The following is a 27,947-nucleotide window of genomic DNA, read 5'->3' on the forward strand; positions in this document are numbered from 1 at the left end:
TACTGCAGAAAATAATCCTAGAAATAGGGAGCACGTTAATAGATCATGATGGATCAGAACCCATCCTAAATAATGTTTCCCAATCCATTCCATAGTAGCAGGTGAAGTTTCAAAAGGTACCTTTTGGTCAAATATGTTTAAGTAGCATAAACTTTGTTGAAGTAGGTTTATCCCTGGCAGAATATTTAATGCAAATAATTAATATCATTCATGCTAATATGCAGTGTGAAGTCTCAGAGGGTGATACAGTATTTGGTGTTTTCCAACTTATTGAAAACATATAATTTGATAAACATGCACACATGTATATCAACGATGTATTTTCAAGAGCCATCATCCGAGCATATAACTTGGGTCGGTTTGGGTTATGCTTTGCTGTTCAGTGGCAAAATATCCAATTTTAGCTACTGAAGTAATTAGGGGTTATTTTCTTCAAAGAGCAAGAAACCAAGAGATGGGTTTGTGGCTTTATTGAGTGGCTCATGAATGTCAGAACAAACTCAAAAATTCTCTTGACCTTTCTTTTCCCCTCAGTTGCAAAATAACTCCTGCAGCTGTAAGCACCACAGCTGGGTACAAGAGAAGGAAGAAGGGATTAGGAAGAGGTTAGGAGGATGCCAGCTTCGTCTGTTCCTTTTTAACAAATAAAACAAAATATTTTTCAAAATTCCTATTGTGGACATTTCCCCGAGTCTCATCATCTTATCACCATCAGGGTCCCTGACCACAGGTAACCGAGCAGAGGCTGGGAGGGTCGGGGGAGGCTCCGGGAAGCAGAGAACAGAGTTCTCGTAATTGGTTTAGACACCACTCTTATGTCACCTGACTTAAGGACATCCTGCTTCAAAAGGAGAAGCTGGATCTTGACCGGCCAACTAATAGTGTCTGCCGCACGGACTGTGTTCCCAGACACACTCAGCTTAACTCACTGGTCATTTTCTAATCGTGGTGAACATTATAAAGCCCTGCCCAGACTCCCGTTCAGGAATTAAGGACTGATTACCCAGCTTCTGGGAGGTTTGCTGGAAGGAAAACAGACTTCCAGCTCTCAGCTCCCTTCAGGTATCTCTTCACGTCAAGAGTGACCTTACCAAGGATGTACCGCTTCAAGGCCATCTTCAGCAACACAGGCTTGTCAGGGCCCTCCGCCTCCTCTTTCCCTTCGCCTGCCCCTCCATCCCTCTCCATTCTCAGGGCAGCTCTGAACGGTCATCCTGTCTTCAGAGCTGGGGATCCCGAAGCTCGAGACGGTATCGCCCCTTGACCTTTTCCTTTGTCCTGCTGTCCTCTCTTATCTTCTCCAGGTTCACCTGATCCCCAGTGCACTCCTGGCAAACCTGTCTGTCTCAGAGCCACCTTCCTGAGAACCCAACCTGCTACAAAAATAGAAATTAGATATACTCATAATAGGTTCCTTTCTCCAGTTTTAAAGTTTGTTCGGAAGCTTGAATTTTTTTTTAAAAATTAGTTAAAATTAAAATGTAATTTTTAAGGATGCCACACAGCACTGACATTCATTGTTACTCCAACATTGGCAAGTGTGAGAGTATTTGCCATCTGTACCAACTATTCCTTTCCTCAACTGAGCAAACCCTTGATTGCTTATAAATGTTTTAAAATTTATTTTTAATTGAAGGCTAATTGCTTTACAATTTTATGTTGCTTTCTGCCATACATCAGCGTGCGTCAGCCATAAGTATACATATTCCTTATAAATTCTTTTTGGAAAATAGCTTCATCTTTCTGAATTAATTAGTGCTTGTTGTAAAATTACAAAAGAGGTGACAATTTCAGTAAGAAAAAAATGCTTGTAATAATAACACATACCTATTATTAATTTTTGAGTGATATCTGTCCAGACCTTTTAAAAGGAGCTAACAGCTGTTTCTTTGACTTTTGTTCAGTCTTATGATTGAAGATTTCATCCACATTCAGTCTTCCTTCCTTACCTGAAAGAATTTTTAGAAACAGGACTTGAGCAATTCTATGCTTAAAGAGGATCTGGGCAAGGACTAGAGGACCAAGCTATGCCTCATCACTGAGAATGAGTGCTGAATAACTGGTATCTGAGGTGAAGCTGCAGAGAGGTGGGGCTAATGGCACACACATGAGGACAGAGAGACGCGGGCTAAAGGCTTAGAGGCCCCCACAGCTGCAGAGTCCGTGAGCTGTCGGGGCTCTGTATCCTCAGCTTCGTTTCTGTGACCACGTGTGCCCTGTAAGCAGCATGGCTGGCACATCGCGAGCTAGGGCTGGGAGGCCCGGGACCGCAGCTTCGTTGTATATGCTGGGTTATTTCCTGTTTGTTTTCTTAAGACTAAACAGCCCCTGGTGCTGGGTGAAGTCTGATGTGTCCCGTGAGTTTAACTGTTAAGTTGAACTCTAAATAACTACAACTGGAGGCAACTGATGTTTCTATTATCTCACAGATAATTCAGAACTCTGTTCTTATTATAAAAGATTCGACTAATACAGAGCTTCATAAACACCTTCCCTGCATTCCCCCTTTTCCCTCATTTTTAATTGCTATTTAATTATTTTGCATATGTATATCCAGATTTTCTATTAGTTCTCAAGTCAGTTTTTAGTACTTTGTGACTTTCTAGGAATTTATCCATTTCATCTAAGTGTTAAATTTGGAGTGGAGGGTTCATCTAATTCATATCTAATGTAAGTATTGATATAGTTGGATTTATATCTGCCTTTTTGCTATTTGTTTTCTTAATATCTCACTTCTTTTTGTTCTTCTATTGCTCAATTTCTGTCTTTTATGTTAAGCAAAAACTTTTTTGATACCATTTAAACTCCTCTGTTCGTTATTTTCACTGTATTCTTTGAGAATTTTGTGTTGTGGTTAGCTGCCCTAGGGATCAAAATATTCATTTTTAACTTTCACAATTCACTTAAAGTTAGCACTGACATAATTAAAATGTAGCATGCTAGTAAATGTCTATGTCATTTCTCCTTATTTTTTTGTTGACGTATATATATAAAACCTTCATATATGTATTGTAAATCTAATACTGTGCTAGAATTAAGATTTTAACCAATCTTCTAACTGTAAAGAAGTTAAGGAAGGAAAGCATGATACATACGTGCATATAGTTTTTATTTCCTTACATATTTCTTGTGACCGTCCATTTTTTTCCTGTGGATCTGAATTACTGTCTGGGGTCGTTTCCTTCAACCTAAAGAACTTCCCTTGTGTTTTCAGGTCTCCTAGCAATAAATACTATTAATTTTTTTAAATCTAGACATATATTTTGCTTTAAGACGAATTTTACTAGGCTACTTGGCGGCCTTTTTTTTTCTCTTTCAGCACATTGAGTATGTCCGTTCTTTCTTATGGCCTCTATTGTTTATTATGAGAAGTTAAGCATCAATCATACTGTAGTCCCTTTTTATATGAGTCGCTTTTCTCTTGCTGCATGCAAGACTTTTTTTTTTTTTTTTTGATTTTAGGAATCTGAATATGATGTGTCCAGTTGTGTTTTATTTGTATATCTGCCTGTGTTCATTGAGCTTCTTAGTGTTCGTTGGGTCTGGAAATAAATGTTTTTCATTAAAATGGGACGTGTATAGCCATTATATTTTTGATATAATGTCTTGTCTCCCTATCACTCCTCCTTTTGACTCCCGATACATACATTCTTGAAATTGTTCTACAAATCTTTGAGACTATTCCTTTTTAAAAAATCTTTTACTTTTGCTATTTCAAATCTGCTGTTGTCTACCTAGTGAATTTTTTATTTCAGTTATTGTACTTTTCAAATCTAGACTTTCCAATTGGTATGTCATCTGGGTTCTCAAGAGTCAATTTCTATTGACTGCATCCCCCTCCCCCACCCGCTGAATATGGGTCACACTCTTCTGTTTCTTAACATGTCTTGTCATGATTGTGTGAATTTTGAGACTGATGTGGTGTGATGGTGATAGGGCAGATAACTGTGAATTTTAGATAAGATTGTAGCCGTTGTATATTCTATTTTTCTAAGGTTCATTGTATTGTGGGTTTCTGTTGTTTGTTTTGGTAATCTGCCTGGACTTAAACCACAGACTATCTTCTTAAACTGAATGTATCTGGTCATTTTCTTTTCATGTTTCTTTTTTGGGGCTGCTCTGTCTACATAATTTAGTGGTCAGTCAATGATTTGAGCAGACACCTTGATTCTCCAAGACTTGCCCAGATGTTGCCAATTGAGGTTATGTGTGTGAAGAACACCTTCAAAGCTGCAGTCAGTTCTCAAGTCTACCTTGGTGTAACATTATCAGTAGATACATGACTTTAGTTTGTTTCATTATTGACAACATTAACTTTAATACTTACTTAAGATTGTATCTGCTAGGTTTCTCTATCAATAAATTAATATTTTTCCTTTTAAATTAGTGAGTAACTTGTAGAACTTTTGTCAAAGTTTGTAATTTCTTAAAATTTGGTCATTTACTTACTAGTTTAGGACATATTGACCATTTTCTCTGAATCAGTTACTAAGTTCATAGTTTCAAAATGTTGGATGTTCTACCATCATTATTCCTTCCATTCTATTTTAAGAAACAAACTCCCCTTACTGCTTATTCAACATTTATTTATTTATTTTACTTATCAACATGGACTCATAGATTCTTTTCTTTGCTGCCTCCAAATTTTTGAAGTTAGCTTTATCAAAGTTTAATTTTACATAGAGCCAAAATCAGTTCAGTTCAGTCGCTCAGTTGTGTCTGACTCTTTGCAACCCCATGGACTGTAGCACTCCTGGCCTTCCTGTTCATCACCAACTCTCGGAGTTTACTCAAACTCATGTCCATTGAGTCGGTGATGCCATCCAACCATCTCATCCTCTGTCACCCCCTTCTACTCCTGCCTTCAATCTTCCCCAGCATCAGGGTCTTTTCAAATGAGTCAGTTCTTTGCATCGGGAGGCCAAAGTATTGGAGTTTCAGCTTCAACATCAGTCACTCCAATGAATATTCAGGACTGATTTCCTTTAGGATGGACTGGTTGGATCTCCTTGCAGTCCAAGGGGCTCTCAAGAGTCTTCTCCAACACCGCAGTTCAAAAGCATCAATTCTTCGGCGCTCAGCTTTCTTTACAGTCCAACTCTCACACCCATACATGACTAATGGAAAAACCATAGCATTGACTAGATGGACCTTTGTTGGCAAAGTAATGTCTCTGCTTTTTAATATGCTGTCTAGGTTGGTCATAACTTTCCTTCCAAGGAGCAAGCATCTTTTAATTTCATGGCTGCAGTCACTATCTGCAGTGATTTTGGAGCCCCCCCCCAGATAAAGTCTGTCACTGTTTCCACTGTTTCCCCATCTATTTGCCATGAAGTGATGGGACAGGATGCAATGATCTTAGTTTTCTGAATGTGTAGCTTTAAGTCAACTTTCTCACTCTCCTCTTTCACTTTCATCAAGAGGCTCTTTAGTTCTTCTTTGCTTTCTGCCATAAGGGTGGTGTCATCTGCACATCTGAGGTTATTGATATTTTCCTGGCAATCTTGATTCCAGCTTGTGCTTCATCCAGCCCAGCGTTTCTCATGATGTACTCTGCATACATCAGGATGTACTCTCATGAGTCAAAATAAACCTCTTTAAATTTTCCCCAAAGAGTTCCCTTTTGTCCTTTTGCAGTCAATCCCTCTTTCAACTTCTAGCCCCCAAACATACTAATCTCATTTCTGTTCCTATTTTAATTTCTGATTTTTGTTACAAATATAAAATTTTATATATTAATTTTATATTATTAAACCATGCTGCACTTTCTAATTAATTGTAGCAGACTGTTTTTGTAATTTTCCTAAAATCGTGTCAATGGTGAGACCTCTTTCTTTACTTCTTGCTTTCCAATCCAGATGCATTTATTTTGCTTATTGCTTGGACTAGAACCTCTAGTACAATGTTGTATTAAAGTGGTAGGAGTATATATCCTTGCCTTATGTCCATATTAGAGGGAAAACATTCAGCAACTTACAAGGATGACCTCCTAAATGATTAAATGTTAGTTGCTCAGTTGTATCCAACTCTCTGTGATCCCATGGACTGTATCCCACTGGCTCCTTTGTCCATGGAATTCTTCAGGCAAGAAATCTGGAATTGGTAGCCATTCCCTTCTCCAGGGTATCTTCCCAGTCCAGGGAATGAACCCAGGTCTCCCATGTTGCAGGCAAATTCTTTACTGTCTGAGGAAACAGGGAAGCCCCTACTTAATGTTTAAGGATGATATAAGCTATAGGCTGTTTTTTTAAGTATCTTAATTCTGTTAAGGAAGCTCCCTTCTATTCCTATTTTCCTGAGAGTTTTATTTTTTAAGTCAGGAAAGCAAGTTGAGATTTTTTTCATGTAGTCTTTCTGCCTCTGTTGAATGATCGCATGGTTGTTTTGTTTTTTGAGTTTTTTAGTTGTTAACCTGATAATTTACATTGATTTTCTAAGGTTAAACCATCTTTTGTTGCTGGAATAAATCCCACTTAGTCACGATATATTATCCTTTTAATATAATGCTGGCTTAGTTTTGCTAAAGTTTTAGGAATTTTCCTATGTATGTTTATGAGGAATAACTTTTCTGTCATTTTCTTTTCTTTTAGTGTCTTTATCTGATTTTGCTGTCAGGTTAATACTGACATCATCAACATCCATGCTTACTGTTTCATATGTACCATATGCTCTTCTAAGTAATTTACATGTATTTATTAACTTTTACACTTGACATGATTTCAGACTTTACAAAACAACTACAAGAATAATACAAAGTATTCTCATATACTTTTCATTTAAATTCCTCAAGTGTTAACCATTTGCCACATTGGTTTTACCATCTCTCTCCCCTCCCACTACCTTCGAATCTTTAGACTTAAAAATTTTTTATTTTTCTTAAACCCTGGAAAATTTTCACATATAGTTTCCTTTACTATGTACTCCCTTCCATCATTTTGGTACCATCTTGGGATAAATTTTATCCTTAGTTTTGTTTCCTTGGGACAGAACCAACCTATTTTTTAGGAATCTCAGGTTATTATTTGGAAAAGGAAATGGCAACCCACTCCAATATTCTTGTCTAGAGAATTCCATGGATGAGGAGAGTCAGACACGAATGAGCAACTATCACTCACTCACTCAGGTTCTTATTATAAGGTCAATAAAACTGCCTTGATGAATCTAGTTAAAAATTTCAAAATTGATTGCTCTTATTTACTCTTCTGTGCTCTGGAGAATAAGTCTACTTACAAAATTGTAAAGTCTATGTGTGTCAAGAGAGATATTTGTGTGTACTTAATTGCTCAGTTGTATCTGACTCTTGGCTACCCATGGACTGTAGCCCACTAGGGTCCTCTGCCCATAGGATTCTCCAGGCAAGAATACTGGAGTGGAGAACCATTCCATTCTCCAGGGGATCTTCCTGACCCAGAGACTGAACTCAAGTCTCCTGCAGTGCAGGCTAATTCTTTACTGTCTGTGACACTAGGGAAGCGCTATCAGGAGAGATAGTACCTATTAAAATTAAATTCATTCCCAGCCACTTACTCACACATTTTCTCTCCAGACTTATTCTCTGTTCTTCACATTTCTCAGACCGTATGAGGCTGACCTCTATAGACTGTTTCTTCAGGTTGCCTTCCCTGGGTTGACTGTGTTTAAATGAGGAAATTGGGTGGGAGACTGAGATTGGAGGGCAGAGAACAAAATGGGGATGTTTTCCCACAGATTTCCCTGTGCCTGGCCATAACTGACACTGTTGTTTTTCTTGGTGGGGGTGGGCATTGGGGTGCGTTAACAAAGCCATAGTCCCTGCCTGGCAGCCCTTTCTTGCAGCTATACATCTCACTTGGTTCCAGTAACTGACACTCCTCTAACACCCTGAAGCCTAGGAGTTGTCATGGACCCCCTCTGTTGTTACCTGGCAAGGGCTTCACCCTGTCCTGTTCTTTCCATTCGCCCTGACTGCCCCTCTGTCAATAGTCACTTCATTAAAGTCGTTCATTCAGCTCCTCCTTTCGAAGGTGCATGTGTTTTCAGCCAGGACTCTGACTGCCCATCACTTGTTTTCCTGTTTCTACTCTATGTTCCTACTCCCTAGGGTCCTCCAACTAGAGCTTACCTTCCCTTAGAATGGTCTGAGCCCTAAATCTTATTTTGATAAAAATTTAATGTAATGTATGTCTCACTTGAAGGAAGATCCACTAGAACTTGTCTCACTGTGCAAGCTATACTGAGGATTCTAAGTTTGCTACCTGTCCAGGGACATTTGAATTTTAAGGGCCTATTCTTTTATAATCTCATGCAAAACATCTCAAGATGGAAATTTCTATAAAGATGGTAAAATTGTACTCTCCATAGTACTCCTCAAGTAAATCAGGCCCCGAATGTGGAACGAGGGCAGAAAGTGAGACCCAGTTCAACAGGAAGAAAAAGTTGCTAAAATACATACCTCAGACAGTAGTTCTGCAAAATGTATAAAAAAAAAAAGGGGGAATACTTCTCTTATATGATAAGTTTTGGAAATGCTGCATAATATATCCTCCTGAGAAGTGAAATTGCATATTAGCTCACTAAAATTATGAGAAGTTTTATGATAAACTGGTTTGCTTTGTTTGAGCCAGTTGTGTTTCAAATAAGAACATTTCTCAGAATGCTTTAACTTTGTTAAAGGACATCACATAGAAATTTGTGCAATGGGGCGAATTGTTTTCTTCCAGAAAATATGGGTGCTTATGCCTTTTACATGTAGGAAAATGAAAATTTCTTTCATTTCTGAATTTTTGTTATCTACTTTTATTTCAGTGTTTGATTTTCCAGTGTTTGATTTTTGGTTCTACAAGGCTATTATAAGTGTAATAAAAAGATCTGAGAATCTTAGGCCAAATCTATGCAGCATTCTATTGCTTTTAACTTTTATTTCTTTCCATCTGAGTAATTATGTTTTCTGGAGGATCTTATAGTATAAACTTGATGAAAATATGAATCATCAGTACGGTTTAATCAGATGCAATTGTAACATTCTAATTAATTTCTAATTAATTCTAAATAATTTCATATTTTAAAACAGCATAATTGGAAGCACGGGGGCCCTTTCCATTTTGTTTTTCATAAAATTGTTTGCTTACTTTGTACTAGCTTCAGTCTTACTAAAGAATGATTTTCCAGAATAAGGGGAAAAAATCACAGAGAGAGAAATTCTAATTCTATAAAACAAAGTATTTCAATGAGCCTTTAAAATAAGGAAGCATTTTTCATTCCAACTATAAAAGTAGTACAAGTTATTGTAAATAATTTTAAACAATAGATCATTATGTAAAATGTAAAGTCAAAGTCCCTGATAATCCCCTGCTAACAGCTACATTTTGGAACTCCTTGAGAAAAACAAAACATTTTGTAACACCTTAAATATGTGTGTGTATAATATACGCATGCATATATACAGATACAAATGAACACACTACAGTGATAGGAAGTAATTAAAAAACTGATAAGCATAGAATATACACTGGAAACTGGGTCTCTTTTTAGACTCCATGACCCCTTTTTCTGAGTATGGAATCTCTTGCCATTTTGACAAGTTTTTTAGTTTCTTTTGGCAACAAAACCTCAATTTTGTTGGCCTTAAAGTCCTTACTTCTTGACAGGTGCCCATCAAAACCATACCTTTCCCCTAAATTTTCTGCAACATATCTAACTGCTTCAATCTAGTCAGGACATTTCTCCTTTGTCTAGCTATATTCCGTACTTCATTTTGATCACCCTTCTCATTAAACAGCCGTACAGAAGCCTCATGTTTATTTATTATTTGAACATGACTCATGAAGGCATGATTCAAATCTCTGAATGCACTAATATATTTCATAACAAGCATATCTGTAGGTGTCTATATTCTGATAATGTCTTCATGTGCTCAGCCATCTATATTTGATGAAAAGCTATCATTTTTCCCTAGCAGATTTCAAACATCTGTGGAGCTAGCTAATGCACAGACACGGACTTTCCGTATGACCTTGGACAATCTTGTTCTATCTCCTGAGTATGTAAGTCTATGACTCGGGGAAACATTATAATGCAGGTTATTTTTCAGGAACATTACAATAATTAGAAATTGTGAAGTGGCTCGGATTTATCAGCCAAAGCTTGACGATTTTGGAAATGCCAGTCATGCAGATTATGTACAATCATGTACGTTAACTCTTTTAAGCCAGTAGGCAATCACTCTGCAGGTACCACAGGCTGCCTTATTGACCCAGAGTGGGGGGTAAACCCTGGCTCAGTCCCTGCCTGTCTCCTCTGCCCTTGTCTTTCTAGATCTTTGCTGACTCGTGGTTTTGTGAGGCTGCAAACTTGAGACAGGCGAGCCTCAGCCATCTTCAGGCGCTGTCCCACAGGTGTCCGGCCCCTCCCCTGGTGGTCTGTCCTGAGAGTTACACCTCTTGAGCTACACCACGGAATTCCTACATTTTGACCTGAGTCGTTATCGCTGAGTCTGACTTTCTCTGCATCCAAAGCCAATTGCTGAACGCCCCTTCTCGTTTCTAGAGTTGTGCTTTATGGATCAGCCAGGATGACGGCACCTTCTCACCTTCGCTCCCATCCTCAGCACAGTTCCTGTTCTAACAAGGGGGTGCGCATACCTCAGTGTCCAGTCTTGAAACCCTTTCTCCCCTGTCCTCTGCAGGCCCCAGTTGGTATAAATGGGAAGCTATCAATACCCTGCCCCCAAGCTAAGGTCCTGCCTGGGGAATCTATACAGTTCCTTTCTGAACCTGGGGCTTCTACCCTTCTTTCCAATCATCCTGTTTTAAGACCAAAGGGTAACCGCTCATGGCCACCTGAGCCGGCCTTCTCCTCTTGAACTGATGTTGCCGGTGTCCAAACCTCTCTGGAAATCTGGGAGTCAGCTCTTCAGTCTCCATTCCTGTTCTATCTAATCTTGGATGGGTCCTTCTGATTTTTGTTGTCCTTTTGTCCCTACATGTGCCTGAGACGTCTGTTTCCTTGAGATCTTTGTCTGTGGGCATCCAGGCCCATTTCGTACAATCTGCCGCCCGACTAACGGATGGCAGCTGAACAAAACGTCCTCTGGACAAAGAAGTTTAGAGAAAGCTCTGCTAAAAATGTTTTTCAGGTTTCCTCTTTTGTAGGATTATGCCTAAGACTTTAAAATACTGATATGCATCCATAGAGGTGAAAATATACAATTTTTCCAAATATATTTGTTAAAGGACTATTTTTTCCAAGGATTTCTTGAAAACCTAGAGCAAAATGTATTCTATGAAATGTATTTTGAAAAATTTTTTAGAAGATTAAGCTAGGGATTCCCCATGACTTCTTTCAGTTTTATCGATTCTGATTCAAAGATTCACAAGAACTTTTTGGCCAATTCAGTGTTTTGGAGGAAAGTGATCAAGGTAGAAAAATTTGTTAGTACTTAATTAACGCTGTCCAAGGAATAGAGAAGCACTGTATTTTTATTTACTGGGAAGTTCTTTTCTGTGATAGAGCAGGGAGAAAGCAGAAAACTAACATTCTCTTATTTATTCAACCATTGTGAGAATATTTATTGAGACTACAACGTGCTAGTCATTATTCTAGACGCTGGAGTGTTAAGGACAGATAAGATCAGTGCTCTCCCTGCCCTCGGGAATCTTAGAGAAGCTAAAGCAAGCCACCTAATATCTTCACTCTGAGTTTGTGCATCAAAAGTCTCATTTTTAATTTTACATTAAGTTTGAGTTCTTAAAGCTTTAAGAACATCTCTTTTTGTAATAAACTGGATTCATTCCTTTATAATTAAAGAAAAGTGGCAAAGCACATAAGCAAATATGCATAAGCACATAAGCAAATATGCAGCAGGTATACATACACAGAAATACTTATAAACTGTATACATAGATATGACCAAGATAATTTTTTATCTAACATTAGAAATAAAATGCTATTATTGACACACACACAACCATATATATACACATATATATGGATTTCTCAGAGAATTATCCAGAACACTTACATTAAAATAAGCAAGGGTAATTGTGAAAATGCAGATTTGCACTCCAAATATTCTGATTCAGCAGGGCTAAGGAATATGCATGTTAAACTAACGCTACATAACATACTTATGCACACTGACATTTAAGGACTTCTGATGCTGAGACTCCAGGATGGGAGAGAGCTGGAGCTTGTCACCACGTGGCCCTAGATTGGACAGAGAGACTCACGTTGCAGGGGCAAGGTTGGCAGGAAAGAAGGCAGGCACCCAATCTCCCAGTGGGGTTAGGTACAGAAGGTACCTGATCAGTAAGTGTTCCAAGAGTGTTAATTTTCTTTCCTCTGACACCCCTCAGATATAACAATCAACAGCTGAGCATGCCTGGGGGCTTCTTACCGTTCCTCCTCATTTAGTGTATTTTATTTTGTCTTCACATGACCTCACTTGGGAGGAGATCCCTAGATTTTCTCCTAGGAGATGGGAAATCCTTGCTGTTGTTCAGTCGCTAAGTTGTATCCGACTCTGCGACCCCACGGACGGCAGCACGCCAGGCTTCCCTGTCCTTCACTATCTCTTGGAGTTTGCTCAAACTCACGTCCGTTGAGTCAGTGATGCCATCCAACCATCTCATTCTGCCTAGTCTAATTTACACGTTGATTTTATTATTTGTTTTAACGTTAGTTAGGTATTAATAAAAGTTCAAATACCAGGGTACAGAGGCTTGTGGGATTTACTTCTCACGTTTCACAAAAAATTTAACAGCCTGCTGGTTTCAGATCAAAACTCTAGAAGCCTCCATCACCACATTTCCTGTTTGTAACTGAACAAAGTACACGCAGAAGATTTTAAGAAGAGAGAAAAAACGGAGGTACAGATAAAGTTTACTGACACTTCTCACTTAACAGAGCAACATTACTTAGAAAAAAAAGCTTGCGGGAGTATTTTTAATTCATACATTTGCCTATGGCTACATAAGGATTTCTCAAAGAAAAAAAGCATGGCAGGTAAGTGGCATTTTAAATTTTGCTCAATTCATGTGCCTAAGAATTTACATAATAATGTCTAAGCCTCTAGCAAAAAGATACTTAATAAAGGTTTGGAAAGTAATTAAGTTTACACAATTATTTTAAAAGTGTGAGATGAACTTTATAATAATTAGAATGTATTTGAAGTATATCAATGAACATAAATTGCCTACTTTGTCTTAAAAAGTTGGACCGTATTTTATAATATAAAGCTAATTGTAGCTATTGGTATGTGTTCCTTGATGTATGCTAAGTTGCATCAGTCGTGTCCGACTCTTTGTGATCCTACAGACTGTAGCCCGCCAGACTCCTTTGTCTGTGGGATTCTCCAGGCAAGAATACTCCAGGCAAGAGTGGGTAGCCATTCCCTTCTCCAGGAGATCTTCCTGACTCGGGGATAGAACCTGGTCTCCTGCATTGAGGGCAGATTCTTTATTGCTGAGCCACTGGGGAAGCCCCTGTTCCTTGATACTCATCCCATTCAAAGTACTTGTTCTTTTTAGAGGATCTTTCCTTGACCTTGCATATTCCTTTTTACAGTTTAACTATAAAGCAAGAAAAGCATCCTGGGATTGACATTTATGCACTGCTATATTTAAAATGAATAACCAACAAGGACCCACTGTATAGCACAGGGGACTCTGCTCAGTATTATATAACAGCCTAATCAAGGAAGGAATTTGAAAATGAACAGAGACATGCATACATATACCTGAATCACCTTGTTGGACACCTGAAATTATTAATAACATTGTTAATCAACTATACTGCAACATAAAATAAAGTTAAAAAATAAAGCAGGTTAGAAGTAACAACATTCTAATTCCTTACACTTTAGGCATTATATTATCTTCCCAGAAATCAATTCAAACATCAACTTTCAGAGAGATGACAATTTGCAAAGGCCAGTGAAAATACCATCACCTTTGGAATGGACTATAAGGGTTGAACGCACATTTATTAGCTTAATTTCTGCTCCACGTTGACTATCACTCCTCCTTTATTCTTTAATGTACTTTTAATTTCTTTAAATAAATGTTATAAGAGAAAAGTGAAAGTCACTCAGTTCTGTCCAACTCTTTGGGATTCTATGGCATTCTCCAGGCCAGAATACTAGAGTGTACAGACTTTCCCTTCTCCAGAGGATCTTCCCAACCCAGGGATTAAACCCAGGTCCCCCGCGTTGCAGGCAGATTCTTTACCAGCTGAGCACAAGAGAAGCCCCAGAATACTGGATTGGGTAGCCTATTCCTTCTCCAGCCTATCTTCCCGACCCTGGAATCGAACCGGGGTCTCCTGTGTCGCAGGCAAATTCTTTACCAACTGAGCTATCGGGGGAAGCCCCATTATAAGAGAAATATGTATAATATATAAAGTGGGAGAAGTGTGGAATACAAATGAAAAAATTTAGTTTCCATCACTCTAGAAAATATTATGTTGTATTTCCTTCCAACTTTTGCTTCTATGTATTCTACTTGGTTTGCTTTTCATAACTAAAATAATAATATTTATAAAATCATGTTCAGTGTTTTTCACTAACATTATCACCATCTCCATCTTCACAGTAACTTCTGCTTAGTTGTTTTATAGGGATGCACAGTAACATCAATTGAGTTATAGTTTACTTAGCCATTTGTTTATTGTTAGACATTTATGTTGCATCCAGTCTTTTTCTATTTTAAATGACAGAGGGATGAACAACTCTGCTTTTTCTATATTAAGGATATTTTCTTAGGAAATATTCCTAGACACAGAATTACTGAATAAGAAGTTATGAACATTTTCAGTATCATTATTGTCAAATTGCTTTTCCAAGGTTGTTGTCAATTCACTCTCACCCTAGAAGTGTTTCTCCTTAACAAGCTGGCCTCATTTTTATAAATCTTTACTAATTTGATAAGCACAACATGCTAAGCCATTGTTTAATATGTATTACTCTGATTACAATGAAAATGAACGTTTTTATATGAGTTTTTAAACTGCTTATAATTCTATCATTTGTGAATTACCTGATTACATCTTTTGCTTTTAATTGTGCTAATAGTATTTTTAATATCAATATGTATGAGCCATTTGTAGAAGATAATAGATATTATAATATCTGTGAATTTGCTTCCCAGTGTTTTGCTTGATGGATTTTAAGATCGAGTGATTGGATTATTCCACAGGGAACGTAAACTGATGTATGATTTTCACAATTCTCTTTATCTTTCCCAGGTACATGTACATATATTAGCAAAGAATGAAAACGATTGTGCCCATTTTGCTAGTGCCCTGCAGAAATGAACATAGCAATGCTATGAATAATTGCGATGAGCTGACAGTCATGGGGAACTTGGCAAGTGTGGGAAGGCTGAGGGCGGTGAATATGACATTCAGCTATTTCCCATTAATTAATTTTAAATTTGGAGGAGAGGATAAAATATTCTCCTTAGGATTTCATGGTTTATGTTTAGATTTTTCCAGTGTAATGCAGGAGCTCCTCCATTGACAATTAAGACCTAAAATTCCACAGAAGGTAAAATATGTACAGTACTTGCCATTAAAGCCTCATAGATCTTAAAAGCCAAGAAACAAAATGAAACATGCTTAATGTGAAAAGAGAGACTCAGAGTATAGTATTTTTTTAAATTAGATAGGTGAAGTAAAGGAGAAAATAAATGTGAACACAATGGAAAAGTGAGATGATTCCTAGTTGAGTAAAAAGAATGTATGAAAAGTAAAATCCAAAGTTTTCCTTCTCTCCTACCTAAATGGCTTGTTGGTAAAGAATCTGCCTGCAGTGCAGGAGACTCCAGTTCGACTGCTGGGTCTAGAAGATCCCCTGGAGGAGGAGGTCACGGTAACCCTCTGCCGTATCCTTGCCTGGAGAACCCCCAGGGACAGAGCAGCCTAGCGGGCCGCAGCCCCTGAGGTCACAGAGAGTTGGACACGACCGAGCGGCCAAGCACAGCACAGTTCACGTGGCCTGTCCTCCCTGCATCAGTAAGCGTGCCAGCATCCAAGATGCTCCCGAGCTTCTGTGTCCACGTAGTCAGGATCAGCCGAACCAAATGGCAAGAACGGCTCCTTTGGGCTGCTATTAATTTAATTTAAACAATGATTCACTCTAGTTACACATCGCTGTTTTTTGAAGGGAAAAAAAAAGCTTTTCATTGTCTTTACTCAATTTCTTTTCCCTGGATCCTTAGTCATCTTTGGAGAGCAACGAAAGCTTGTCTTTCAGAGACCAGATAGGACTCATTTATGAATCGTTTCAATGCAGATGTTCTTTAAAAGCAGGTCCAACACAACCATTTAATTAGGTAATAATCAACAGTGATCTTAAGAACAGTTAACCCAGCAATGATTGTCACGTAAAGCTCACAACTCTAAGAAATAAATACCTACAAATTGCTAGTTAATAATAAATAAATATTGATCTCTTTTCCAGACATTTTTTTTTTCATTTAATTTTCTCAGCATTCCTGACTTAAACAGGAAAGAAACAATTAACAAGCCTTCTTAAAACATTAAAGAAACGTAGTGGTTACAGTATTTTGTTGGATGAAGTTGCACACACCTATGCCATCTTCAGAGGCTCTTGCCAAGGTGGTTCTCCCACAGGAAACAGCAAGTAGATATACAAAATGGAGCAGCGAAAAGTACAGAAAAATACAGATTCATCTACAGCAGGGATTTCAGCAGACTTCAAAATCCCAATAGGTCTTCCCAAGTTTACCAATTCTGAGTTTAATTATGAAAGAAATGACGAGTCTAATACTAGAGGAATCATAACATGCTGTCTTAAAATCTAGCCTCCGTCTCACTCTGCCATGTACACTTTCCTCGGGTAATCAGTGGGCATTGGTTAAGAGGAATCATCGTGTACTAGAAAGAGGGGACCTTTATGTCACACAGATGGTCTCTGAACACCAGATTTATAGTTGGCTTAGAATGCCGGTCAGGCTTCCCTTGTGGAGCAGCTGGTAAAAAATCCACCTGCAATGCGGGAGACCTGGATTTGATCCCTGGGTCAGGAAGATTCCCTGGAGAAGGGAATAGCTACCCACTCCAGTATTCTGGACTATACAGTCTATACACTATACAGTCCATGGGATCACAAAGAGTCAGACACAACTGAGAAATTTTCATTTTCACTTTATGGCGAGGGTCAGTGATCTGCAGAAAGTCACACCTTCTGCCTTTTTCCCTATACACTGTTCCAAAACAGACACTCCAAAGCTTCATATTGCTAATGTTCCTCTTCCCATCATGGCCCCTTCCTAACATGTATCATTCACTTTTCAAATAACCTATTCTTAATAGACACATTTAAGTTTGGCAGTTTTCAATTTTTGAATTAAAAAGTTCCTTATTTACTTGAAAGCCTGGGACTAGATTTGAGAATCTCTTCCAGTGACCCAGTCCATGACTCTAATGCCTTTTATTGGTGGGATAATGCATATGGACAGTAGTGGCAGAGGCTGTGTAGACAGTGGCAGTGTGCAACAAACAGTCATCAATAATGTGCCTAGTTTGCAACCAAATGATCCCCACAATAAGAAATGTTCATTTCATGAGGAGAATCCATGGGGACTGTTATATCAGTACCTTTATGTTGAACTATCAGTTCAGTTCAGTCGCTCAGTCATGTCCAACTCTGAGACCCATGGACTGCAGCATGCTAGGCTTCCCTGTCCATCACCAACTCCTGGAGCATGCTCAAACTCACGTCCATTGAGTCGGTGATGCCATCCAACCATCTCATCCTCTGTCGTCCTCTTCTCCTCCTGCCTTCAGTCTTTCCCAGCATCAGGGTCTTTTCTGAGGAGTCAGCTCTTTGCATCAGGTGGTCAAATTATTGGAGTTACAGCTTCAGCATCAGTCCTTCCAATGAATATTTTCTTATGGATGGACTGGTTGAATCTCCTTGGAGTCCAAGAGACTCTCAAGAGACTTCTCCAACACCACGGTTCAAAAGCATCAATACTTCAGCGTTCAGCTTTCTTTATAGTCCAACTGTCACATCCATACATGACTACTGGAAAAACCATAGCTTTGACGAGACAGACCTTTGTTGGCAGAGTAATGTCTGTGCTTTTTAATATGCTGACTAGGTTGGTCATAGCTTTTCTTCCAAGCAGCAAGCGTCTTTTAATTTCATGGCTGCAGTCACCATCTGCAGTGATTTTGGAGCCCAAGAAAATAAAGACTCTCACTGTTTCCATTTTTTCCCCATCTATTTGCCATGAAGTGAAAGGACCAGATGCCATGATCTTAGTTTTTTTGAATGTTGAGTTTTAAGCCAACTTATATTTGAACTACTACTATTAGCCTCTGGTGGGTTTTCCTGCTGGCTCAGCTGGTAAAGAATCTACCTGCAATGTGGGTACCCGGGTTTGATCCCTGGGTCAGGAAGATCCCCTGGAGAAGGAAATCACAACCCACTCTAGTATTCTTGCCTGCAGAAGTCCATGGACGGAGGAGGCTGGTGGGCTATCGCCCATGGGATCACAGAGAATCCGACATCAGTGAGCGACTCACACACACACATTAGCCCCTGGTTTAGTTGAAAGCTAGTTAGAAACTTCAGTCATGCTTTTCCTACCTGACATCACCTCACTGATAACGTACCAAAATTTTAGTTTTTTAACAGTATAGATAGCTAACTTAAAATTGTGTAAGAGTACTATTTAAAAGCTATATGCAAGTAATTACAACTAATGAATAATGGTACTAAAGATTGCATTTGTCAGGCAAGAAATTGTAGGTACTTTGCACATCCTCTGCTATAAGAGGCACTGTTAGTATTGAATAGATACCCACACGGGTATACTGCATACGGAAAGTAACTCAGTAAGAGGTGGTATGAAGTATATGTGTGAGTCTGTATATGTGAACATTTACACAAAACTACCATTCAAGTTGAAAATCTCCACCATTCAGTTATTCAATATCTTCTCATTTCTGTGGTTTTTGTTTTGGTTTTCAAAATAGGGCATTTATTGTTGGCAATCAAAATTTTTGAAAGATATCAAGAGTGTCATGAAATACAAAGCTTCCAAATAAAAACCTTCCTACTTTTAACTCGGATCACATTACAAAAGAAAAATACCTTGGGAAATAGAAGGGTTACACAGGAATCATAGACTCCTAAAATCAGGGGAAAACTAGAGACCATGTGAAACAAATCCAGACATATTAGAATTTAGCCTGTTTTAAAATGTCTGCAACTGATCAAAGCAAATTTACTGTTCTAGTCAAAGACAAAACCCAGCCCTAAAGGGATGTGCAGTGTGGTCCAAGTTCTTTCCTTGGAGTTGCTGATGTATTTCATGAAAATTATTAGTGTTTTCCTAAAGCCATTAGTATAAGTGTAATCTTGTGATATTGGTTATTTCTTTGCTGCTCAGAGCAAAATTATCTTCTTGTAACAATTAATGGACTAAGGAAAATTCATAAGTGAAATGTATTTTTGTGAATGATAAGAATTTACAGCTAGAATCAGTGTAATTTTAAAATGAAATTAGGATTTTCTGCTTGCTGCTTTGAAGTACACCTTTTCCTACTCTGCTGTGTTTTATTTATACAAAGCACAACTGTTTATTGAGTATATACTAAATACTAGATTCTGTGGGAAATGGAAAGGGAAAAAAGGTAAGTAAGTACAAAGGAGACTGATTTTGTTAGTTCTCCAAAGGATGATTTTATTCGTTCTCCCAAGGGTGATAAATTGTAGACTTATTATATTTTCTGTGCATTTATTTGCTCTCTTACCCTTCCCCCAGAAAGAGAAGTACTAATACATAGAACAGTACATATAAATAGTACATAGAATAGCACACAAACAGGAGAACCAAAGAAATCAGCGCAAAGAGAAAAGGAGCAAGGGGTACAATTAATTCACAAAAGTGAGCAGCATATAACCCTATTGCGTGTCAAATGATACACAAGGTCAGACAGGTGACCACTGACAATATTGACCAGTGACAATATTCACATGGATTATTAGAGTAAACATTTATCCTTTCTCGAGGAGATCCTCAGCTTCTTATACCTTTTGTAACGTGGTCTGAGTTACCAGCAGGAAGATTTTCATTCAGAAGCTTTGTATTTCATTACATTTTTGATACCAGTGATGTATTAAACAATGTCTTCTAGTCCATAGCATCTCTATAAATTCAGCAGCAAGTTTCATACAGTTGGTTCTTTTTCTTAAAATAAGTTTTATTTTGTCCTGATAACAAAGGCAGAAGATGTAGAAAATGGAAGAGAATAAAAAGAGCAATAAAGAGTTAATTTTTATTTTCTGACTACAACCTGAAGTTTAGCTCTGTTGCTATTTTACACAGGTCATCAGCTGAGATGGAAGCAAGTTCTATATTCTCTTAAGAAATCTGGGGAACTTAACTAGGACATGTCCTGGTGTAGAAATAATCAAAGCCTCCATTCAGAGGTTGATCTAGGGAAAATCTGCAGGGAGAGTCAAAAAAATCTTCCAAAATCTGTTTTTCACCTTTTAACCATGTGTATGAATGAATGATCAAATCCCTAAAATATATGACATGATGATTAGATGCAGTAATTCTAGATGGTCAGTGTGATCAGTGCAAAGATATAGAGGAAATTAATAGAATGGGAAAGACTAGAGATCTCTTCAAGAAAATTAGACATACCAAAGGAAAATTTCATGCAAAAATGGGCTCAATAAAGGACAGAAATGGTATGGACCTAACAGAAGCAGAAGATATCAAGAAGAGGTGGCAAGAATACACAGAAGTACTATACAAAAAAGATCGTCATGACCCAGAAAACCACGATGGTGTGAACACTCATCTAGAGCCAGACATCCTGGAATGTGAAGTCAGGTGGACCTTAGGAAGCATCACTACGAACAAAGCTAGTGGAGGTGATGGAATTCCAGCTGAGCTATTTCAAATCCTAAAAGACGATGCTGTGAAAGTGCTGCACTCAATATGCCAGCAAATTTGGAAAACTTAGCAATGACCACAGGACTGGAAAAGGTCAGGTTTCATTCCAATCCCAAAGAAAAGCAATGCCAAAGAAAGTTCAAGCTACCACACAATTGCACCAAACGCACATGCTAACAAAGTAATGCTCAAAATTCTCTAAGCCAGGCTTCAATGGTATGTGAACCATGAACTTCCAGATGTTCAAGCTGGATTTAGAAAAGGCAGAGGAATCAGAGATCAAATTGCCAACATCGGCTGGATCATTGAAAAAGCAAGAGAATTCCAGAAAAACATCTACTTCTGCTTTATTGACTATGCCAAAGCCTTTGACTGTGTGGATCAGAACAAGCTGTGGAAAATTCTGGAAGAGATAGGAATACCAGACCACCTGACCTACCTCCTGAGAAATCTGTTTTCAGGTCAAGAAGCAACATTTAGAACTGGACATGGAACAACAGACTGGTTCCAAATAGGAAAAGGAGTATGTCAAGACTGTATATTGTCACCCTGCTTATTTAACTTATATGCAGAGTACATCATAAGAAATGCCATACTGAATGAAGCACAAGCTGGAGTCAAGATTGTCGGGAGAAATATCAATAACCTCAGACATGCAGATGACACCACCCTTATGGCAGAAAGTGAAGAACTAAAGAGCCTCTTGATGAAAGCCAAAGAGGAGAGTGAAAGAGTTAGCTTAAAACTCAACATTCAGAAAACTAAGATCATGGCATCTGGTCCCATCACTTCATGGCACATAGATGGGGAAACAGTGGAAAGAGTGACAGACTTTATTTTGGGGGGCTCCAAAATCACTGCAGATGGTGACTGCAGCTGTGAAATTAAAAGACACTTGGTCCTTGGAAGGAAAGCTATGACCAAGCTAGACAGTATTTTAAAAAGCAGAGACATTACTTCTCCAACAAAGGTCCGTCTAGTCAAAGCTATGGTTTATCCAGCAGTCATGTATGGATGTGAGAGTTGGACTATAAAGAAAGCTGAGTGCTGGAGAATTGATGCTTTTGAACTGTGGTGTTGAAGATCCAGCCATCCTAAAGGAAATCAGTCCTGAATATTCATTGGAAGGACTGATGCTAAAGCTGAAACTCCAATACTTTGGCTACCTTATGCGAAGAGCTGACTCTTCGGAAAAGACCCTGATGCTGGGAACGATTGAAAGCAGGAGAAAGGGACAACAGCGGATGAGATGGTTGGATGGCATCACTGACTCGATGGACATGGGTTTGGGTGGACTCCGGGAGTTGGTGATGGACAGGGAAGCCTGGTGTGCTGCAGTCTGTGGGATTGCAAAGAGTCGAACATGACTGAGTGACTGAACTGAACTGAATTCTAGATGGACAATTTCTAAAGCAAGGCTATACTGTGCTAAGTCACTTCAGTCCTGTCTGACTCTTTCTGACCCTGTGGACTATAGCCTGCCAGACTCCTCTGTCCAGGGGATTTTCCAGGCCAGAATACTGGAGTGGGATGCCACGCCGTCTTCCAGGGGATCTTCCTGACCCAGGGATTGAACCTGCAGCTTTTGAGACCTCTGCACTGCAGGCAGATTCTTTACCACAGGGCCACTGGGGAAGCCCAAGCAAGGCTACAAGCCACCCCTAATTTTGACCAAAGGTAGATTATTAAAACATTTATTAAATTCTTAATTTTAAGCAGTGCAGCTTTTCGGTTAATATGCTATATTCTTAGATAAGTTATACTATACTACACTATATTATTTTCTAGGCCAAAAATAAATCATAAAGAACATCTGCCAAAAACTTATTTGAGTTTTAAATGCAGGAGTTAGTCTTCCATTATTCTCTGATAAAGAATAGACAAAACAACTATTTCATGAGGCAACTCTTGGTTTATGTAGATAGAACCTTGTTGTCAGCTTATAGGAAGACATCCATTTTTCTGTTCTCATAGTAGGAAAGTGTACATTTAATACATAATAGTAAACATATGAGGTTTTTAAGGTAAAGGTTGAAGAGAAGAGAATGAAAGCACATCCCCATTTCATGCTTCTCAAAGTGATTATGTGGTCTGTGACGATTGTTTCTACTCACCCTGACTCTCGTGTTTTATGCAAGCAACCCAGTTTTATGCAAGCATATGTATCCTGGGTTGCAATAGAGTTCACAGCTTAGCTCAGCTAATGGTATTTTCTAAATTCCTTTTTTCAGGAGATTTTAATGAACACTACTCAAACTCCTCAAAGACTGATTTTTTTAAACAAGAAAATAAAATTTTACCTTTATAGTTGTGACCACCCATAAATCTAATCAGATAGCCAGCTGTTAGCACCAGCTTTCTTGTACCAAGTTTCCTAGGATACAACTTACAGGTAGATTTTTTGGCAAATACAGGCTCAGGGCAAAGAGAATTAGGATGGTAAATTGATGAGTAGCGTCACCAGAGTGACAATGAGTCACTCTTTCTCAGTGGTCTGTTTCCTAGCTGCTGGGAAATAGGTCTTCTCAATAGTACTAGAGACAGATGTAACAGAATCTTCAATCTGTCTTTTCCTGGGTTGTGGATGTGTCTGGATTTCATACTTGAGCAGAACCCTTCTGCTGGCCCTGGTTATTAAGTTGCCCTCTTCACTTTACTCTTCATTTAGTCAGTTGACACATAATTAGTGAGCACCTACTTTGTGCTGAATAGGAAATAGAAATAATAGAATGAGTCTTACTATTATGTGTGTTCAGTCGCTAAGTCATGTCCAGCTTTGTGACCCTGTGGACTGCAGCACACCAGGCCCCCCTGTCCCCCACTGTCTCCTGGAGTTTGCCCAAGTTCATGTCCTGTGAGTTGGTGATACCATCCAACATTTCATCCTCTGTCACCCCCTTCTCCTTTTGCCTTCAATCTTTCCCAGCATCAGGGTCTTTTTAAATGAGTCAGCTCTTCACATCAGGTGACCAAAGTAATAAGATAATAACAATAGCAATAGCTACCATTTATTGAGCATTTTATTAGTGAGAAACATCATTACACAAATCTCTTTATATGTCTTTACTCAATGAGTCCTATTAACAATAGGTGCATTGAAGAAATTGAAGTGTGAAGATAAAAGATCAATAAGACACTCTTTCTCTCCTTTGGGAAGTTCAGTCTAGCAGGGAGGAGTTTTCATACATAAATGATGATTCTGATGTTTGTTGAAATGTAGAGGGATAGATGAGTTGTCACGTGGTGAGGGACAGGCAGTACTGCGTGAGTGCTTCAGAGAGAAGGCACTTTTGAAGGGTGACTAGGGATTTGTCAGATGGCCAAGGAGAAAGGTATTTCAGGAAAAGGGGCAAATGTCCAGACATAAAGTATGGTCTCTATTGAAAATTGCAAGTGCTTCAGAATGACTGGAGCATGGTCTATTATTGGGTGTGTGTAGTAGACAAGTCCTGAAAGACAGACAGAAAATTTAAAGTAATATTCTGTAGAAATAACTTTGCCGACAGAAGTCTGTATAGTCAAAGCTATAGTCTTTCCAGTAGTCGTGTATGGATGTGAGAGTTGGACCATAAAGAAGGCTGAGCACTGAAGAACTGATGCCCTCAAATTGCGGCGTTGGGAGAAGACTCTTGAGAGTCCCTTGCATAGCAAGGAGATCAAAGCAGTCAATCCTAAAGGAAATCATCCCTGAATGTTCATTGGAAGGACTGATGCTGAAACTGAAGCTCCAATACTTTGGCCACCTAACGGGAAGAAGCCAGCTCATTGGCAAAGACCCTGATGCTGGGGAAGATTGAAGGCAAAAAGAGAAGAGGGTGACAAATAATGAGATGGTTGGATAGCATCACCAACTCAAGGGACATGAACTTGGGCAAACTCCAGGAGACAGTGACGGGCCGGGAGGTCCGTCAGGCTGCAGTCCATGGCGTTGCAAAGAGTCGGACATGACTTAGTGACTGAACAACAATGACAAAACTCATGGTAAAGAAAAAGAAGGGATCCCCAGGCGGCCCAGTGGTAAAGAATCCACCTGCAATGCAAGAGACGCGCTTTCAATCCCTGGGTCAGGAAGTTCCCCTTAGAAAGAAATGGCAACCCACGTCAGTATTCTTGCCTGGAAAATTCCATTGACGGAGGAGCCTGGCATGCTACAGTCCATGGAATCACAAAGAGCTGGACACACCTGAGCACACAATATGCAAAGAAAAGTGTGATGTCCTCTACGTTTAGGGCAGAGGTAGGAGCAGCCACCTTCTCCTGAAGGACGTATGTCACAGACTCCAGAGAAAAAATAAAGGGACAACTTTCTCCAGAAACTCTGGAAAAGAGGAGTGTATGGGAACAGCGTGCATAAAGATAGTTGTTGGGTTAAGAGCGGTGATTGATGGAGCAAGGATTAACACCAAGAGCCACAAAGTCAGGGCCAATTGAACTAATAGGAACAGAGGCCAAGCTGACCTGAGAAGGGTCTGCTTAGTACTCTGTTTTCAAACACTGGCCATCAAGATGGCAAAATTCTTTGATCCAGTAATTCAGTTTCAGGAATTTTTACCTTAAAATAAATTAAGATTGGGTGTATAGTTTTGGTTAAAGATAATCATCACAAAATTTCTTACATAACTAAAAATTAGAAGCAATTTAAATGTCTAAAAATAAGGGATTGATTAAATTATGGGAAATCCATGCAGTGGAATATAGGGCAGCTAAAAGAAATGAAGGGATATTTAGCTTCTAGGAAAAGAAGCGTGCTGTATAATTATCAGGGGGAAGCAGATAACAGTATAGTCAGTATAATTAAATCATATGCTTCATGACCAAAACAGCTTCTACACAGAAAATAAGTTTGAAAGTGCATTAACCAAAGTGTTCACAGTGACTGTCTCTTGATAGTAGGATTATAGTTGATTCTTATCTTTTTTAGCTTATCTGAGTTTACTAATTGTTTTTGACTTTGAACATGGATGATTGTACAAGTCTGGCTTTTTTGTAGCAATTAAAGTTCATTTATTTAAGTGTCACCAGACACAGTGAGTGTAGATGGTGATGATGAGAGTCCACATTTGGTTGAGTGAAGAACCTAAAATGATAGTTGTGACATACCGCAATAGAAAAGACTGTGTGCGCTCAAATTGCTTTAAAATGTGGAAGAATCTAGACTGTATCTAGACTGTGGTCCTAAAGGGACATATACAAGGGAAAGAAAGGAAGAAAAATCTTTAATAATAAAAATCATTATTTTAATATCAGAAGTTAATAACCCTGTATTGTGACCGTGGCAATTAAAGCACGGGCTTCCTAGGTGGTGCAGCGGTGACGAATCCCGCTGCCAATGCAGGAGACATGGTTTCAATCCCGGGTCGGGACGATGGCAGCCCACTCCAGGACTCTTGCCTGGGAAGTCCCCTGGACAGAGGAGCCTGGTGGGCTATGGGGTTGCAGAGTCGGACACAACTCTGCACATACACACACACATTGGAACAGCGAAGAAAGAAACTGAGAGGCATCTGGCATGAGAGCTTGCTGGTTCCATTGTTCATTACAGTTAAACCAACCACCTAAAAGGGGTTGTTATCAAAAGGAGGTGGGGAACAATCAAGCTCTGAAAGTTTGTCTTAAAAATTTGCTTTAACCCAGCAATTCTACTGCCAGGAACCTTTCTGTAGATAAGTCTGCATACGTGGAAAATGACCATCCAATAGACTTTCTTGCATTATTGTTTATAAAAGAAAAATGTTTTAAAAAAATCAGAACGTCTGTCTTAGAGAATTGGGTATGTCATTTACATTACTGCAACACTACTGAAATTCTATGTAACCACTAAAAGTAACATACTAATATGGTAAAAATCTGCCAAACACACTGGTAGGATTTTTTTTTTTTTGGTAGGATTTTTTTTTGAAGGCTACTAAGTATGATGTTAGTGTCTTGCATGCCTGTATGCTCAGTCATGTCTGACTCTTTGCGACCCCATGGACAGTAGCCCACCAGGCTCCTCTGTCCATGGAATTTTCCAGGCAAGAATGCTGGAATGGGTTGCCATTTACTACTCCAGGGGATCTTCCTGACCCAGGGATCGAACCCACATCTCTTATCTCCTTCATTGGCAGGCAGGTTCTTTATAACTAATGACACCTTGGAAGCTCACTATTTATGTTTTAAAGCTGTTCATTTGCTTAGTCGTGTCCAACTCTTTGTGATCTCCTGGGCTGTAGCCTGCCAGGCTTCCCTGTCGATGAGATTTCCCAGGCAAGAATATTGGAGTGGATTGCCATTTCCTTCTCCATTATGTTTAAATAGAGGGCCTTGAATATTATTCTATATTTTGATAGTCAGACTTTTAAAAATTTGTACTAGTAAGTGCCTGTTTTTTTTAAACCATTAGACATAAAAATCAAATACTTCTAAAAATATATGCAGTATCATGAAATAACTAGAATTTCTAATATACTTAAGATAATTTACTATGTTATAGAATTCTATAAATATTTGTGGGATTATGTGCATGATGAATAAATTAGGCCCCTCCAAATCTCAGAGCTTTTAACCAAATTAATTTGCAGAAGTTTAAGTCTATTAAACTACTGCAGAAGACTTTGTCTTCTCAGTTTTCTGATTCTTTATGAAATATAAAAATTCCCATAAAGGAAAATGAAACCACACATTTCACTACCATTATCAGTTAACTTTTCCCATTTATCAATTCTTGAAAAGATTTTATAAATCCTATATGTACTATATGTCTGGCATAGCAGAACAGAAGACAGAAATGGCCCTCTTTTGTGAGACTTGTAATATTTTGAGCATCTAATTACATAATACAAAATTAAAGGGAGAACAGACATTAGTAGACAGAGTTTCTGGTGTGCTAAAATACCCGCAGGCTAGTTCAACAAAAGCAATGTATGGATGAATAAGTGACATGCAAATTATATGTATATGTACATCTATATCAGAAATGTATATTTTATATATTTAATCACCTCTATGCCTAACCATTGGAGAAGGAAATGGCAGCCCACTCCAGTATTCTTG

General features: G+C 38.7%; 1 protein-coding gene and 1 long non-coding RNA gene across 3 annotated transcripts in view; one reads left to right on the top strand and one right to left on the bottom strand.

Moving 5' to 3' along the window:
* Nucleotides 1–461: 461 nt before the first annotated feature.
* On the bottom strand, nucleotides 462–12,644 carry LOC122428897. Its single transcript, XR_006265843.1, has 3 exons — nucleotides 12,374–12,644; nucleotides 1,828–1,949; nucleotides 462–1,376 (listed from the first exon to the last, which is right to left on the bottom strand). It is a non-coding gene; the product is annotated as an uncharacterized LOC122428897 (long non-coding RNA).
* A 123-nt stretch (nucleotides 12,645–12,767) lies between these two features.
* LOC122428878 (T-cell receptor-associated transmembrane adapter 1) overlaps nucleotides 12,768–27,947 on the top strand; it is a 41,013-nt gene continuing 25,833 nt past the window's right edge. The window contains exon 1 of one of the 2 annotated variants that reach the window (XM_043449015.1): nucleotides 12,768–12,981. In XM_043449015.1, the coding sequence (XP_043304950.1) occupies nucleotides 12,975–12,981 (7 nt within the window). In that variant the 5' untranslated portion in view covers nucleotides 12,768–12,974. The remainder of the gene's footprint in view (nucleotides 12,982–27,947) is intronic. The other variant, XM_043449017.1, reaches the window with a different exon arrangement.

Source organism: Cervus canadensis, chromosome 27, assembly GCF_019320065.1.
Source record: "Cervus canadensis isolate Bull #8, Minnesota chromosome 27, ASM1932006v1, whole genome shotgun sequence".
NCBI lineage: Eukaryota > Metazoa > Chordata > Mammalia > Artiodactyla > Cervidae > Cervus > Cervus canadensis.